The 17,118-nt window shown below is 50.3% G+C and overlaps 1 protein-coding gene across 14 annotated transcripts in view; it reads right to left on the bottom strand.

Moving 5' to 3' along the window:
• Mink1 (misshapen like kinase 1) overlaps positions 1–13,493 on the bottom strand; it is a 56,058-nt gene extending 42,565 nt beyond the window's left edge. For 12 of the 14 annotated variants that reach the window (XM_006994125.4, XM_015987641.3, XM_006994126.4 and 9 more), the window contains exon 1: positions 13,215–13,480. In XM_006994125.4, the coding sequence (XP_006994187.1) occupies positions 13,215–13,271 (57 nt within the window). In that variant the 5' untranslated portion in view covers positions 13,272–13,480. Of the gene's footprint in view, positions 1–13,214 lie in introns of all 14 variants that reach the window. The other 2 variants (XM_006994131.4, XM_076542761.1) reach the window with 2 other exon arrangements.
• Positions 13,494–17,118: the final 3,625 nt, after the last annotated feature.

Here is a 17,118-nt window from a genome sequence, read left to right as displayed (position 1 = left end):
TGGCTATGTGCAGGTGATTTCGACTGAGTTTCTCACTGGAAGCCACTGGGTTCCTACCCCTCATTTTGCAGTCTGGGAGAGATTCATGCTAGAGTTGGAATGGAAAGGAATACCAGGTCTCCTGGCGCCACACCCACCCCATGGATCTAGTTGCTCAAAAGCAGCTACGGAAGATGAGCAGGCCCTCACCCTGGCAGGCCTCCAACTGGGAACTCTCTAGACATCAGTTTTACTCAATGAGGTCATGAAGCCAGGGCAGGGGAAGAGCGAAGTACTCACTGTTAACCTGCTGAACAGACTACACACCTAGGACCCCAGGATGACCAGCACTCACCAACACTTCAAATATGCCACGGACTGGGCAATCCAACAGGTTACCAAGCACCCAAGGATCAGAAGTCAGCTCTAGCTCTAGAGTCTTGGCCTTCTGCTGCCAACTTTTAAAATGCAAGGGGCCGGTGGGTCTCTGCTTCAGACAGTAGGCAGTGAAGTCCCGTTTGGCTTCTATCAGGGATGGAGGTGGCAACAACATACTACAGGAGGACACCCATGGGAGACAAGTTCTAAGAGAAGCAATAGAACATTCCTTTACTCAGACTTGGAGCAGTAGGGTTGGGTAACCTCCATCCAAGAGAAGCAACCAGCCTCAATTCATACTGGGCTGAATACATGCAGCCTCCTCTAAAAGCAGAGAAAAGGACCTTTTGATCTACAGGCTTTCCCTGACTTTGGATCAACACTATCTTGAGAAAATGGGGGCGGGGGGAGGTCGGGAGGGCAGGCTTCTTCTGAGTGATAATCTAGGGCACAGTCCTAACCACATGCACCCTTGAGTTACTCCCTCCAAATGCAGGCCTTTACTGCCTGCACCTGACCTCGGAGGCCACCACTCTCCCGGCTGCCTTGAATAGCAAGACTTCTCTCTCTCATGTTTCCCACAGCCCACTAAAAGTCAAAGAATAATAATAACTGTCAGAGGGCACGGACAAGGGAAGTTAGGTCGGCAGGGCTCTGTTCTAAGACACACAAGCTATTTCTGGGTCATGCATTGAGTCTGATCACCCACTGGTGTGAACACCCACCGGTGTGAACACCCACCGGTGTGAACACCCACTAGGGTGAACACCCACCGGGGTGAACACCCACTGGGGTGAACACCCACCGGGGTGAGCACCTCAGAGGAAAGCAGAGCCTGACCTCACTCTAAGTTGTTCCAGTAGCACACGCACCCCGCCCCCCATGCACAAATGCAGAAAGCTGTTAAATTTTATTATCTTCACCCTCTAAATGATCTTCTTTCCAGCTTTCTCTAACACACTGGTTCTCAACCTGTGGGGTCACGACCCCTTTGGGGGTAGAACGACCCTTTCACAGGGGTCACCTGAGATCATCAGAAAACACAGATATTTACATTACGAATCATAACAGTAGCAAAATCACAGTTATGAAGTAGTGACAAAAAATTTTTTTTATGGTTGGGGTCACCACATAAGGAACTGACTGTATCGAAGGGTTGCGGCATTGGGAAGGTTGAGAGCCACTGCTCTAACACGTGCCCCTCAGAGCACCAGGGCGAAATGAAGTAAAACGCTGATGACAGATACAAGAACAGCAGCATGGCCAGGAGTTCCTGCGAGTTATACGGGGCTGAATGCAGAGACCACTTCTCTTCTGACTGCCCGCCCAATGCCCTGTGATACCAAGACGCCCTTTCTTTGGAAGCCCCTTTCAAAGGCCCGTGAGTGTGCATCAGAGCCAGCAGCGAGGGCCATGTTCTAAGTCAGCTGATGGCTCTGAAACAGTTCACTTGGCCTGACTTGACAAACATTAAGCATCTGTCGATGTCCAGTCCTCTGCTCAATTCTGAACACAAAAAGGGAAGAAGTCTGGGCTGGGGAAGCAGGGCACAGATTAGTGTCTGACTGACTCAGAGACACAGGAAAACATCTGGAGGATGGTGACAGAAGTTACTTAATGCTGCAAAACTGTACACTTAAAAATGCTAAATGTAAATCCGACGTTACATATTTTAACCATTTGAAAGTTTTTTTGTTTGTTTTAAGAAGCTGGAGAGAATGCCCAATGGTTAAGAATGCTTGCTGCTCTGGCAGAGAACCTGGGTTCAGTTCCTTGTACCAATATGGAAGCTCCCAGCCACTTGTAATTCCAGTTCAAGGACTCCAGTTCCTTCTCCAAGCTTCTACGGGCACCAGGCATGCACACAGTGCACACACATACATCACATACACATATGCAGGCAAACACTCATACATGCAAAATAGAGATAAATCTTTTTTTGTTTGTTTGTTTAAAGACACAGACCTGGAGGTCTGAACCCTGTGCTCCTACAGGGCAGAAACCATTTTCACACGGGCTCTCTCTAATCCATTAAATGAGCCACGTCCTAAAAGTCACCAAGGACTTCACAAGTCCTCAGCAAATCTACAAAACCCATTTGCCACAGGTCATAGAAATCTTACACATTTGCAACTGAAGCAAGCAGAAAACAGTACAAGGTGCTGACCAGACACTGCCCACCCGCCTGCCCTCCCCTCAATGCCCACCCCCACGCTCCCTTGCCTCCAATCACAGGCAATTAACAACCGCTCTGGTTCTGTGGTGAGTCGGATCTGAGACCCAATCCAGGCCCAGCTGCTCACTGACTGTCCAACTTCAGATGTCAGACAGGTTACTCAACTTCCAAGTAGTTTCTCTTGTTGAAAGCGTGGTTCATCGTCCACCTCTCAAAGGGCTACTGTGAGGGAAACTGAGATCACACAAGGACAGAACCTAGCGCACAGTGAGTGCTCCTCGCTCCAGCTCCAAACCCCCTTCTGAAATGAGCACATTAAAATACAAATGGCTCGTATCAAAGCATCCTCTGTTCTGAACTGAAGAAAGGCAGGAAAAGAAGGCCTTATGAGAGATGATTCAAGGGCCAGGAAATCGGACCCTGGCCCACGTGTTCCTGTGCCCAGTCCTGCCTTGCGCGTGTCCCACAGCAGTGCACACAGCCTCGCTAAGGTTGGAGGGACTTCACCAGTTTCTCTGAACCTCAGCTAAACAAACACAAGTGTCTATCGAGTCCTGCTGCACACCTTTGGCTCCTGTGGCCCGGTACACTGTGGCAAGGTGCCCTCTCATACTTCCCCGCAAGGTGGAGGGGTGGGGGAAGCTGAGGTAAGAACTGAGAGGGCAAGGGCAAGTACGCCTCTCCGTTCATTAGCGACTGATCTGAAATGAGACTCCTTCTTCCAGCTTGAGGGGACAAGCAAAAGAACAGACACGAGCATCGAGGAGACAGATACGCTGGCCTCTCTCTAACACTGCTCACACACACCTACTTCTGCTCTTGGGGTTCCCTGTTCAGCTCTATTCTTGAAGGCTCCTCTCTGAGCTACTGGGAACGAAAGCCCAGGTTCTGCAGGTTCCCACCACTTTCTTACAAATGTGCCTTGAAAAGTGGGTGGGTAGTGAAGAGAACACGAAAACCTCCCTACAGTCGGCCAGGTAACCAGAGGTGTACCAGCAGGCACATCTCTCAGTCTGAGAGATGTGTGCCATGTGCAAAAGTAATTCCTCACTCTTCCCAGAAAGAGGTGAACAGGAGACAAGAACTCCTTCCTACCTACAGAAGACACCTATCTAGCCTCTCCCATATCCGTAACAAAGTCACAGAAGTCCTACAAACAACCAAGAGTGGAAAAACAATTCTGCAATGCAATGTCTGCAAGACTGCCGGATGGCTAACATCCGTGTCCCCACATGCTAAGTGCCTTTAGTGTTCCCAAGACATAGTTAACAGTTAAACGTCCCTCCTCAGCGTTTCTAAACACACCCTGGAGGGCAGTGCCACTCAGCTGAGAACCACTGAGCACTCACTTGTACTGCTGGGTTCCCCATGGGCTCACTATATTCTAGCTATCCTTGATGGTTCGGGCACTAAACCCAGTAGAACAAGTCAAGAGCCCTGTCTCCAACCAAGTGAATAATTACTGAATGCCTGGCTTGTACTCAGCATCTTGATAGGCAGTAACAGATCAATAGGAAATATGGGTCAGGATCCCCAGCACAAGGAAGTGGTATATACAGTATGTATATGTAATCAAATTAAGTCATATGGCCTACAAGAAACAGATAAGATAATCAGCTAAGGGCTGGCACTACGACAAAGACTTTGTGGGGGAAAAAACAGGTTGTGGTAGGTCTTGAAGAAAGTGGAATTTTCTTTATACAGACTTTTTGATTCTCAGTCTCTCCCTGTTAAGAATCGCTGTCCAGGGCAAAATCCTTTTAACTTCTTGTTCTAGGAACAATTTACAGTCCACTCTTCAAATCCCATGCTCAAACAGTTCCTGGTGGAAAAGGGTGAGAATTTTCCACCCTCCCTCAGAAGGCCAACTATTATCAGCCCGCAGGAGAGGCAGAGGTACCAAAGGTGAATCAAAAGCACTCAGTGCCATAGGCACTCAGTGAGCTTGGAACGCTGGCTGGGGTTCCCAGGCTACAGGAATGTTCCATTCACCTGTCAGCTTTGGCCTGAATGGCCTCCTGCTGTGAGGACATGAACTTCTGCAGTGTGAGGCCTTAACTACCTTCTCCATGGAAGGTCTCCTCCCTCACCAGCCATCCTCATTCTTCTCAGGCGAACCCTATTTCCTCCATTCATCCCCTTCAAGCCTCTCAGACTCCTCCTCCCACAGGCTGGGCCACCAACCTCCTCCCAGCCCATCCCCCCATCTTCCACACTCCATCCACCAGACATCCAAGCTGCTTCTGGAGTCTGGCTCCTCCAAGAAGCCCAAGACTTGTGGCTTCCCCAGCCCTCTTTCCTTTGGAGCATTCAAAAATCACTAACACTCCCTACACAGCCCACTCATCCTTCACTCGCACACAATGTAAATGAGTCTCGTCTATTTATACAGAGGAGCTATCCACTGTTAGAGGACGGATCCCACTCCCCGCAGACCGTAAGAGCTCAGTCCAAGGCCGAGCCTGGCTGGTCTTACTCTTGAAGAGACACGTTGACCTCAGCCACCACTCACACCACAATTCAGCTCCCAGGGACACCCACCCCCACAGAACCACATGTGAGTCCACAGACTCAAGACTCAGGAGCCCTCCCCCGATAAATACATGTGAGGTTACAGTCTTGTGCCCTTTTCACATTCAATCTCTTAGTTTATAAAACATTTCTTTTTTTTTTTTTCTCCCAAGAAAGGTTCAGAATAAGTTCTTTGGACCAAAGCTAAGGCCGGAGTTTTCAATTCCTCAGACTCATGGCTCGCAATTGTTGACCAACGATGCAGTTCCATTTTTAGCCACGCACTAATTCTACCTACCTGCTGCTTCATCTCTATTTTCTTTTCTTTTTCTTAAAACAGTGCCAGCTAGGCTTATGCCTCACAACCAACCAACCAACCAACCAACCAACCAGTTGGTCTTGTAAAAACAAGTCAGGAGTGTTGACTCACATCTCTAATCCCAACACTCAGGGGGTTAACATACTCAGTTCTGGGCCAGCCAGGACACAAAGTAAGACCCTGTCTTAAAACAATTCAAATCAGAAAAATCATGCAAAAAAGTTGGCAGAGTGCCACAACCTATAATCCCAGCACTTGGAAGGCGGAGGCAGGAGAACTCCAAGTTTGAGACCAGGCTGGGATATATAGCAGTTCCAAGGCTAACCTAACCTCACAACCAGACTCTAGTCTTAAAAAACAAAACACACACTAGGTGGGTCTCAGAGACTGAACTTGGGTCCTCAGACTTGACAGTGAGTGCCTTTAACTACTAAGCCGTTTCTTTTCACCAGCCCTCTTTCTTTTTTTCTTTTCGGTATTTTCCCCCCAATACAAGGTCACACTATGTAGCTCTGGATGTCCTAGTACTCACTATGTAGATCAGGCTAGCCTCAAACACAGAGCTCCATTTGCTTCTGCCTCCCCAGTGCTGAGATCAAAGGTGTGTGCCACGACACCCAGCTTCACCGGCCCTCTTACTGCTGCTGGCTTTGAGACAGCTCACTAAGGTGCCCGGGCCAGCTTTAAGCTTACTCTCTAGTGAGGCAGGCCTTGAACTTGCAATTCTCCTGCCTCAACCTGACAAAGCTGCTAGGACTGCATGCTCTTGTCATCAAGCATAGCTAAATCGTGTAGTGTTTACATAGAAGCGACACATTCTCCCGTAGACTTTAAGTCATCTCTAGATTACTTTTAATATCTAATATAAATCTAAATGCTATGTAACCGTTGCTATACCATACTGCTCAGGGGACAGTGACAAGAAAAACAGAACAAAACAAAACTTGTGCAGTCGTACTGTAATGTAATCCCAGCACTTGGGAAGTTCAAATAGGAGGATCAAGTTTAAGTCAGCCTACGCTACAGGAATTCCGGTCCAGCCTGGGCAAACAAGTGGGATCAGCAAAAGCAAAACAGAACCACCACCAAGTCGATTAGGACTGGGGAGATGGCCCGGGGGTAAAGCTCTAACCGCAAGCACAGCGCCCAAGTTCAAGCGTCCAGGGCCTGTGTAAACCAGGTGCAGTGTTCCTAGGGCAAGATGAGAGGCAGAGAGAGGAGCAGCTCTGGAAGCTGGAGCCGGCCAGCCTGGCACACAGCAATGAACAGAAGCTTCTGCCTCAAATAAAGTGGAAAGTGAGGACGCACACCCAAGGTTGTCTTCTGATTTCTAAGCACACACGCCATGGCACACACATGCATGATACATGCACACATTCATATACGAGCAAATTATTTTAAAAAGTCCATTCACTAACTTAATTACTCTCTGTTCTATTTTTCAAACTAAGAAGGGGAAAAGTCTAGAGGGTTAATGGCATAAACTGAGTTATAAGTGGGTTATAAAGTGGGTTCTGAGAGAGTACGGGACTCAACATTGGATTTCCAGATGACTGGCCACCAAACATAGCACAACAGAAAATAAATATAAGTTCATAACAATCAAAATTAATAAGAATGCCCAAGCTTGAGAGTTCTAAGATACTGAGGCAGCACTAACCATAAGATAAGAACAGGGCTGGAGAGATGGCTCCGAGGCTAAAAGCATGGATGCTCTTCCGAGGACCTGGGCTCAAACCCTAGCACCCACATGGCAGCTCACAACTGCCTGAAACTCCAGTTCCGGGGAATCCTGTGTCCTCTTCTGGCTGTTGCAGGCACCAACCACACATATGATACAGGCAAAACACTCATAAAACAAAAAGATGAGGAGAGCCTAGGAGGACATGGTGGTACATGCCTGTAGTACCAACCACTTGGGAGGCTGAGGCAGAAGGACCACCTGAGCCCAGGAGTTTGAGGCCAGCCTGGGCACTACAAGACTCTGGCAGGAGATGGGGAGGGGGGGCGGGTCTTCTCAGGTTTGGGTTTGCAAAGGCACTTCTTAGAGGGATGCTCACAGAGTACTGGTTGAAAAGCTTAGTACAGAACTGAGGACAGTACCGCATCCTCCCATAGGGTCTAGAACCTGTCAACAGCACACTGACAATGCTCAGTGACGAAGAAAAGGTCAGCACCCACAACTCTGACAGGACCAAAGTCTGCAGGCAGATTCAGATGGCTTCTAGAGATGCTGGCCAATCCCGGGACCATTGTGTGTGATTGGGCGGACAGGTGACTGCATTCCTTGTTTACAGACCTAAACCAAACTGCAAGTTTGCCAACAGAAGTTTCCTGCCATCCTTTCCCCTAAGTGACAAAGTGTTCTAAACAGACCAAATAGTGTGTGTTACCCTGTTTTAGGCACACAGTTCGTAGCTGAATGGATTTGGACCCTCTACACTATCATAAGCCCTTGGGGTGAGAGTGAGGGGCAAACCAGACTAAAGTCTTGCTGACCCTCTTTCCTGCTAATGGGGGGATGGGGAGATAACAAAGAGTTACATGTACAGTCATGTGTGTACATGTACATGTAATTGCCATTCGAGTGAGTGTGTGTGTGTGTGTGTGTGTGTGTGTGAGAGAGAGAGAGAGAGAGAGAGAGAGAGAGAGAGAGAGAAAGAGTAGGCCAGAGAGAGAGAAAGAGAGAGAGAGAGAGAGAGAGAGAGAGAGAGAGAGAGAGAGAGAAAGAGTAGGCCAGAGAGAGAGAGAGAGAAAGAGTAGGCCAGAGAGAGAGAGAGAGAGAGAGAGAGAGAGAGAGAGAGAAGGCCAGAGGTCAACATCAGTCTCTTCCTTCCCTCTTTAATGGCTCTCTACCTTACTTTTTGAGACAGGGTTTCACACTGAACCTATAGCTCATTTACTTGGCTTGGCTAACAGGCCAATGAACTCCCGGGATCCATCGGCCTCGGCCCCCAGCACTGGGATGACAGGTATGTGCCATACTACTTGGGGATCCAAAGTCAGGCCCTCATGCCTGCACAGCGGACACTTCACTGAACCACCTCTCAGCCCGCTCCCCTTCCTTCCCTCACTTTCCGGGTTACAGGGACAGCTTAGCGGGGACAGCACTTGCTGTCAGCTGGAAGTGGGGAGCAACTACTCAAAAAGTTTGGCACAGGTACGTGTGCCTGGAAACACAACACTGAGGGGAGGGATAAAACAGGTAGACAGTTCCAGGGGCTCACTGACCGGCCTGCTTAGCCCCAAATAACAAGCCTGGGGTCAGTGAGGTCCTGTGTCAAGGGGATAAGGTGGAGAATGGAAGAAAAAAAAAGGCATCCAACATTCCCTAACTTCCAAGGTATGTGCACCCACACTCTCACATGAACACACGTGTGTACATACACACACACACACACACACCTCGATTTCCCAAAGAACTGCGGCTTCACGTGCCACTAAGGCTATGGCAATTTGTCCCCTCCTACATTAAAGAGCGGTGACGTCCTCCTCCTCGTCTGGGTAAGGGCTGAACGCCCCGTCCCAGCCATGCTCTCCGTCATCATCTTTTTATCATTTTACCACAGCGGCATTTTACATCACTTCAAATGCCACAGGCTTTCGAATCCCCCGCCCCTTCTGTCATTCTCTAGGAGAAAAGTCACTCCATGCCCTCCCTGCTGCTGCCGGAGGTCAGTCCTCCCATCCCTCTGCCTGTGGCATCTGTCATCACCCCGTGGACAGCAGCATCTCAGCACACACCCGCAGTCCCACATGCCCCACTGCCAGCTTTCCTGGTGATGCTAGCTCCACAGCAGCGGACAAGAGGAGAAAGAGGAGGAGGAGGAGGAGGAGGAAAGACATCTTCAAAGAACACAGACAACCACTTGAGAGACACAAAAGAACGTGCAAAAGCATTTTGAGAAGAGACACCTGTCAACAGCCACCACCCCACAAGAAGTCCCTTGAAGGTGTGCGGTGGCCTGACTTCAATACAGCCCCACTGCCTGGCTGCACGGCTTCAGAGACACTGCAGTCCAAAACTTCCAGCCACTGGACAGTAGAAAGAAACTGATTTATGAAGTGGGTCAACCAAAAGCAGGAATGTGAAAGGAAAGAGGTCAGCCCAGGGCCCGCTGGTCCCTCTCCCAGCTACTTCTATCCGTGCTTTATTCTTTGGGAGAAGCCGCAGTGCCAAGTCAGAAGACTCTTCTGGAACATAACCAAGTTTGGACACAGACAAAGATGACTTAAAACTGAAGGCCCAAATTTTCTCTCAGATATACTAACTTTTAGGGTCATGGCTTGGTTGGATGCATCCAGAGCTCTGCATTACCGCAAGGTCTGATTCCAACACATCTCAGAGGATACTCTTTTTGTTGCTGTTTTTCAGACAGGTTCTCATGCATCCCAAGCTGCCCTTGAACTTTGGTTTCTCTATTATGTAGCCCTGGCTGTCCTGGAACCACGTAGACCAGGCTGGCCTGTAACTCAAAGAGATCCCATCTACCTCTGCTAGGGTTAAAGGTGTGTGCTACACCTAGTAGATTTATTTGTTCGTGTGTGTGCACACACACACTCACACATACATGCATCACGGCACACGTGTGGAAATCAGAGGACAACCCAGGAGAGTCTATTCTCCTTCCACCACGTGGGTTCTGAGGCTCAAACTCAGGGTTGTTATTAGGCTTGATAGTAACTGCCTTTACTCTGAGCCATCTCCTCTGGCCAGGTCTACCATTTCTCCCCCTCCATCCCCCCAAAAAGGGTTTCTCTGTATAGCTCTGGCTGTCCTAGAACTCACTATATAGACCAGGCTGCTCTCAATCTCAGAGAACTGCCTACCTCTGCCTCCCAAGTACTGGGATTAAAGGCGTGCGCCACCACGGCCCGGCAGGTCTATCATTGCTTGAGTATTTTAAGCAAGCATTACACTAATAGCTTTCAGTTACTACACCATGCACTCATTTAACAAGTATCTGAGCCCCACTATGTAAACTCTGCTCTAGGCACTGGGGACACAGACACAACAAAACAGTCAAAATTCTAGCTGACAGTGTGCTTTTATTTTTGAGGATCCTAGGATATCATGCATGCTAAACAGACAACTACCACTGAGTTATACCTCGAGCCCTAATTCACATTTTAGTCAAGACTGACAGAAATAAATCTATGTCAACTAGTGATAAGAACTATGAAAAAGGAATTTTACAAAAACATAGAGCAAGGAAGAGAGTGCTTTTTATTAGAGTTGTCCTGGGATGCTTCTCAATTCTGTGCTAGGAACTGAGCTAAAAACTTAACGTGTAGCATTTCATTTAATTTCAGTAACTCTCTGTTCAGTGCTATTCTGACATTCCCACCACACAGGCAAGAAAATGGAGCTCAGGGAAATAAGACTCTTTGCAGAGTCTGCAGGGAGGGAAGCAGGGATAAAGGACCAAGGCCTGTGTCCTACAGGAGGTGAGGGGACTGGGACTTGACTTCAGGAAAGCAACTCCAGACTGATGTTCCTCTCCAACTACACCATCCCACCATACTGCTGGACAACAGCCCAAGAAGTCAAGGGTGGTGTGGTCGCGAAGTAGCAGGTCCATCTGGCCTCCTTGCTAAGAGATTAGTGCAATTCAATCTTCCTCTAATATCAGACTGCTACTCTCACTAGCAGCTGAAAGCCAAGCCTTATCTTGAAACACGAGGAGAAAGACCTCTTAGGCTCATTAAGGCTTTGCCCACCCTACCCCAACCACCAACACCAGTACCATGTCTCTCTAGAAAACAGGAACAGAAGAATAAGGTGTGACCGAGCCAGCCGAAAGATGGGGCCGCAGCACTTTTGAGGTGTATGGGATGGGACTGGCGATTGAGAGAAGCCAACTGCAAGGAGACAGCAGCCTTTCCATTTCAAGAAAGCATGGCTCTACCTCAAGTCCTGGGGTGCCGGAGCGAGAGACGTGCCTTGTTTCCTTCAGAGGCGGAAGGCAGGACGGACAGAAGGACAGGGAACAGGTCACCCAGCTCTCTTGAAGGGAAGGAGTGGGGAACCAGGAGGAGGCCAACACACTCAAGGAGGGAAGTCCAGAAGGGAAATGCCATGTCCAAGGTCAAATAGCAATTGCAGAATTGCTGGAAATCCCAAGTCGGGGGCCCAGATGAGGTTACCAGAGAAACCAAAAGAAAAGAGAAGCAACCAGAGCACCAAGGTTCAAATCAAAGGTCATGGTCTGCACCTACTCACTGTGTTACAGTGTCTCGGTCACCAGAGAATCTGTGGCCAGAGTTAATCAACAACTTCAATTTGCAATATCATTCCAAATCCGAGCACATTAAGAGACTTTACTCAAAACCTGGATTTCCACCTTCCATTCCAAAGGACTTGAGCACCCCAGTTTAAACACTGACTGAACTGACCTCCCATGGCCTTCAGATCTTTCCCCCATTGAAACACACACAGAGGCAGAGGGACAGAGGGGAGAGGGAGGGATGGAGAGAGGGAGAGAGAAGGAGGGAGAGAGAAGGAGGGAGAGAGAGGGAGGGAGAGAGAGAGGAGAGAGATCCAATGCTCAGCCTTGTTCTCCTAAAACTTATCTCCAGCATTACCCAACATTGCACCAAACAAATTATGACCTGAATGGCAAGGGAAAAAAAAAAAACTGTGTCACCTAGAGAAACCCAATTAACAACATGACTCTGCTCTCTTCAATTCTCTCTCCCCTCCAGTCATATCCGGGGCACTTGTGGGCTGACTGCCTTTTCCCTGGCTAATTCAAAAGTCAGAAGACAATGTGCTCAGGGATCTTCTAAGAAGCTAAGCCTGAGGTGGGAAATCCTGCTCTCTCTACACCTTGGCCGGTTGGGAAAGCTCGCAGGGCACGGAGTCAAAACACCTCCTGGGACACAGTCTGGAGTGGTTCACCTTGAAATCACAATATTGCCCTTATGACAAGGCTGCCCGCTAAAGAAAACCATACAAATGCTGCTGAATTAAAAAAATTCCGGAAGGAGAGAGAGAGAGAAAGCGCCCCACGTGGAACAATAATTGGGTTATTTCAAAGCACATTCCTGACACAGTTGCTTCCTCTTAACCGCTTTCCTGATGAGCCCCCTCCCTCCAGGTCTCCTTGGCCTCCACCCCCACGACTTTCGCCAACCCCACTACCGACCACAGGCAGCCTGTGTTTTCTGTGTGTGCATGTATGTAAACATCGTCTTCCGGCCCGAGTTTCCGAGGGAAATCAAGGCTTCCCTTCCTCCCCTCCCCGTGCGCTCGTCCGTCCTCCCAGCCCCACAGGGCTGCAGAGTTAGTAATGCAATATTCAGGGACCCCGAGACCGGAAATGCCTGGAGCTGGAAAGCTTGCACTTGAAACGCGAGAGAAGGGCTAGGGAAAGTGAACGTGGGATGGAGACGTAGGTGGTGTGTGGGGTGGAGTGAGGAGGTGAAATGCCGCCCAAGTTGCAATTCAGGGGTGGGCGAGGAAGAAAACGGGGGGGGGGGGGTGTGGGGGAGGCTGAGGCAGTTGCAAAGTCAAAATTCCAGGAGCCGGAGGAGGAGGTGGTGGTGGAAGGAGACAGGAGGACCGAGGAAGGGTGAGGGGGGCCACACACACACACAAAAAGACTCTGCAGGTGATGCCGAACTGGATTTAGGGACACTAGAGGTGACCCTCACACGCCTAGAAGGGTGGGGACTCGGAATCCCAGCAGCAAGGTAGGGGTGGCAGGCAAGTGTGGGGGAGGGCAGCACAGGGTGGGGACCGAACTGGCTCCGGGAATCTGCAGAGGGCGGGGGCCCGGGGCGGCGCGAGCCGGAGGAGAGAGGGGCCGGGGTCGCGGGCTGGGGAGCGAGGCTGGGGGCGGCGCTCACCCGCAGGGCGGACAGGTCGATGTCGTCCAGGCTGCGGGCGGGGGCCGGGTCGCCCATGGCCGCCGCAGGGCCGCTCACGCTCCGGCTCGCTCACTTCGCTGCTGCTGCTGCCGCCGTCGCCGCTTCTCCCCCATCGGGGGACCCGGGGAGGGGGGGGGGCGGGCTCCACCGCGCCTGCCCCAAAGGCCGGGGGAGGGGGGGGAGGGCCAGCGGGAGGACCGACCCAGCGGCGGCTGACGGGCGCTCGCTCTCACCCGCGCGCCTGCAACCCGAGCCGCCGGCTGCCCCTGCGCACGCGCGGAGCGGGGCCGTGACGCGAGCGCGCCGGGCGCCCCCTCCCGCCGGGCGCCGACACCTGCGCGCAGGCGCAGGAGAGCGGGCGGCGGGTGCGCGCCGGCCCCGAGCCTTGCGGGGAGCCCGGCGTGGAAGGAGCGCGCCCACCTGCTGGGTGCGCGTGCGCACACACCTTCCCTTCCTTTCCCCTTTTTATTATTATTATTTTTTTTTGGCCTGGTCTCCCCTAATTCCTCCCTGGATTTATTTATTTTTTTTACTTGACTCCTTTCCTTCTCTTCTTCCTTTCGTGTGCCTAGCTGCCGATCAAACCACCCACCTCTCTATTTGCGGGGGAAGGGAGGCGGGACCCAACCCCCCTCTATTACTAGGGGGTTGTTATGGCAACTCCCCACGCGAGGGCTGGTGGCCTCTAGATAGGACGGGCTGTCCACCCACCCAATTGCCATGGCAACAGTGGAGCCGCCGAGGGAGGGGCCTCTCCGTGAGAACTTGGCTGGAGAGACCACGTGGGAGGGAAGTGTGTGTGTGTGGGGGGGGGGGTGCTGTCTGGCCTTTACTCCCTTTCCTAGCTGGAGTGGGGATGTTGGGAGCGGATCTCAGCCCTTAGGATAGGCAACTCCGACCGCACGCACGCACGCGTTTGTCTCTGCTTCTCTTTAACAGTGCTCTGCAGGAAAGTACGATCGCTGGAGTTGCTCGTGGCGAAGCCGAAGAGGAAGGAACTGTATCCAATCCCTCCAAGTTTCGTTCCAGCACCTTAGATCTACTCATGTTGACATAGCACCTGCTAACCTCACTAGAGGATGGGTGATGCTGTGTAACTATATAATAGACAGTCATGTTCTGCCACTGACGAATGCGCTGGGTGACCTTGAGCAAGTGAATTTGCCTCTCTGGCTTTTTCTTTCTCTATGGAGTTGAGGTAAGGTGTTCTGCGTGTCTCAAGATCTCTTCCAACACTAATACTCCCTCTGAAAATTCCCATTCCCAGCCTTAGTATAAACATCGCTTCAGTGAGTTTGAATTCTCTGGAGCCGTCTTGGCACATCTGGATGGACTTGGTCTGGATGCCCCCCTGACTCATTTGCCCAGCCCTCCCCCGCCCCCCCCCCCCCCCCCGTCACTCTGTCCTCCTCCTACATGGCCTCTCTGCCCGACACCCTCAGTTCTTCATATCCAGAAGTGATTTTCCTAAAACCGAAACCTGACATCCTTCTGTTTAAAACGGTTTTCAAGAAGCTGAGGCAGGAGGATTACATTTTCTGTTAGTCTGGGTTATGTAGTGACTATCTGAAAAGAAAAAAATGAGTAAGAACACCCTTTGCTGACTCCCACTGCCTTGTGGGTAGGGGATATCAAAGACTTGCAACATTCTGCCCGTTTCTTTGGCCTCATGGATGTTTTTCTTTTTTGGTCTTGTGTTTTAATAAGCCGCACTTAAACTTGTTCCAGCTGTCCTGAGCTGCTGCTATTCTGCTGGAAGCGCCCAGACCTCCACATCTCTTCCCGGTCTTTGCACTTACTTTTCTTTTCCCCTGGAGTGTTCTCCGACTCCCAGTTGTGCTGGCTGGTTTTATGTCAACTTGACACAAGCTAGAGCCATTTGGGAAGAGGGAACCTCAGTTGAGAAACACCCCCACCAGACTGGCCTGTGGGTAAGCCTGTGAAGCATTTTCTTGATTGATGATGATTGCTGTAAGAGGTCCCTGCCCACTAGGGGTGGTGCCCCCCAGTCCTGGGTTGTGTAAGAAGTCAGGTGGAGCAAGCCAGTAAGCGGCACTGTTCTGTGGCCTCTGCATCAGCCAGGTTCCTGCCCTGATTTCTTTCAGTGGTGGAGCGTGACCTGAGCACTGTAAGCTGAAATAAACCCTTTCCTCCCCAAGTTGCTTTTGATCATGACGTTTTATTTATTACACAGTAGAAACCCAACTGAGACACTAGCTGTCAACATTCTCACTGGCCTTTGCTTTGAGATACGTGCTGGAATCACCTCTCTACAAACATTGTTTTACAATTTTTTTTTTGGTTTTTCAAGACAGGGTTTCTCTGTGTAGCTTTGGAGCCTGTCTTGGAACTCACTCTGTAGCCCAGGCTGGCCTCAAACTCACAGAGATCCGCCTGGCTCTGCCTCCCGAGTGCTGGGATTAAAGGTGTGCGCAACCACCGCCCGGCAAGACCCTGTCTTAAGAAACAAACAAAAATCCAGGTGTGGTGCACACCTGTAATCCCAGCATGTGGGAGGCACAGGCAGGAAGATCACAGCAAGTTCACGGCCAGCCTGGTCTACACAATAGATTTCAAGTCAGCCAGTGAGAGTCTGTCTAAAATGAATCAAATAATTAATAGAGAGGCGCTCAGTATATACTCAATAAATTTGCTGATGCTGGATTCCTGGAATGTTTGACGTTAATAAAAGAATGAGCAAACCAACATCTCTCGGATGGGATAAACGGCCACCTTCACCTCAGGAGGCCATGTAATCCCTGGAGTGGGAAGGGGAGAGGGCAAGACTGGTGGGAGCCGGTTCTTGGTCGAGATAGGGTGGCCACCTGCCTCCCCCACACTATGGTAGCCTTCTGTCAAGAACCCGAACTACGGCTGGACTATGGACCCCTGCGATCCCTGCCCTCAGGAGGTTGAGGCTCGAGGCTCAAGGATCATGAATTAGAGGCCAGCCTGAGTTGTACAGCAAGACGCTGTCATAGCTGGGCAGGAAGCAGAGGCAGGATTGTCTTCGTAGCCAGACCCTGTCTTCAAACACTCCAAGACTAAGAACTAAGAACCAGAAGTCAGTCTATCCCCTGGCCCAGCTTTGGACAACTGCTGCCTCCACCTCACAGTTAAGTAATGGTCCCCCAGGGAAAGAGATATTTAAGTGCTAACAATGAGACTAATTAATGCACTGGTTGCCAATTAGTACCAGGAACTGCTGTATGTAGGAGGGGGATTTCTTGGATATTAAGTGTTTTGTTGTGTGTGCGTGTGTGTGCATCTGTTCAGAGGTACATAGGTGTGTGTGTGTGTGTGTGTGTGTGTGTGTGTGTGTGTGTGTGTGTGTACATGTACAAGTGAAGGCTAGAGGTCAAAGCTAAGGGTCTTGGGTGGGGGGTACGTTTTGAGACAGAGATCTGTGTATTCCTTGCTGTTCTGGAATTCACTCCGCAGGCCAGGCTAGCCTCAAACTCAGAGATCTGCCTGCTTCTGCCTCCAAAGTTGTGAGCCGCCACCACCTGGCTTGGAACTCTCTACTTTTAAAAAAAAAAGTTAGGGCTGGAGAGATGGCTCAGAGGTTAAGACCACTGACTGTTCTTCTTAAAGGTCCTGAGTTCAATTCCCAGCAACCACATGGTGGCTCACAACCATCTTTAATGAGATCTAGTGCCCTCTTCTGGCCTGCAGTCATACATGCTTATACATAATAAATAAATAAATCTTTTAAAAAAAAGTTAATCAACTTATTGTGTATGTGCACACAGGAATGCCTGTGTGTGGAGGTCCAAGGACAACTTTCAGGAATCTGTTTCCTCCTGCCATGTGGAACTTGGGGGTTGAACTCAAGTCATCAGGCTTGGCAGGAAGCACCTACTTCTGCTGAACCACTTGGCTG

The sequence above is a fragment of the Peromyscus maniculatus genome, chromosome 8 (genome assembly GCF_049852395.1).
Source record: "Peromyscus maniculatus bairdii isolate BWxNUB_F1_BW_parent chromosome 8, HU_Pman_BW_mat_3.1, whole genome shotgun sequence".
Taxonomy (NCBI): Eukaryota; Metazoa; Chordata; class Mammalia; order Rodentia; family Cricetidae; genus Peromyscus; species Peromyscus maniculatus.
The sequence above is the reverse complement of the archived record's forward strand: the minus strand, read 5'-3'. Positions and strand labels throughout refer to the sequence as shown.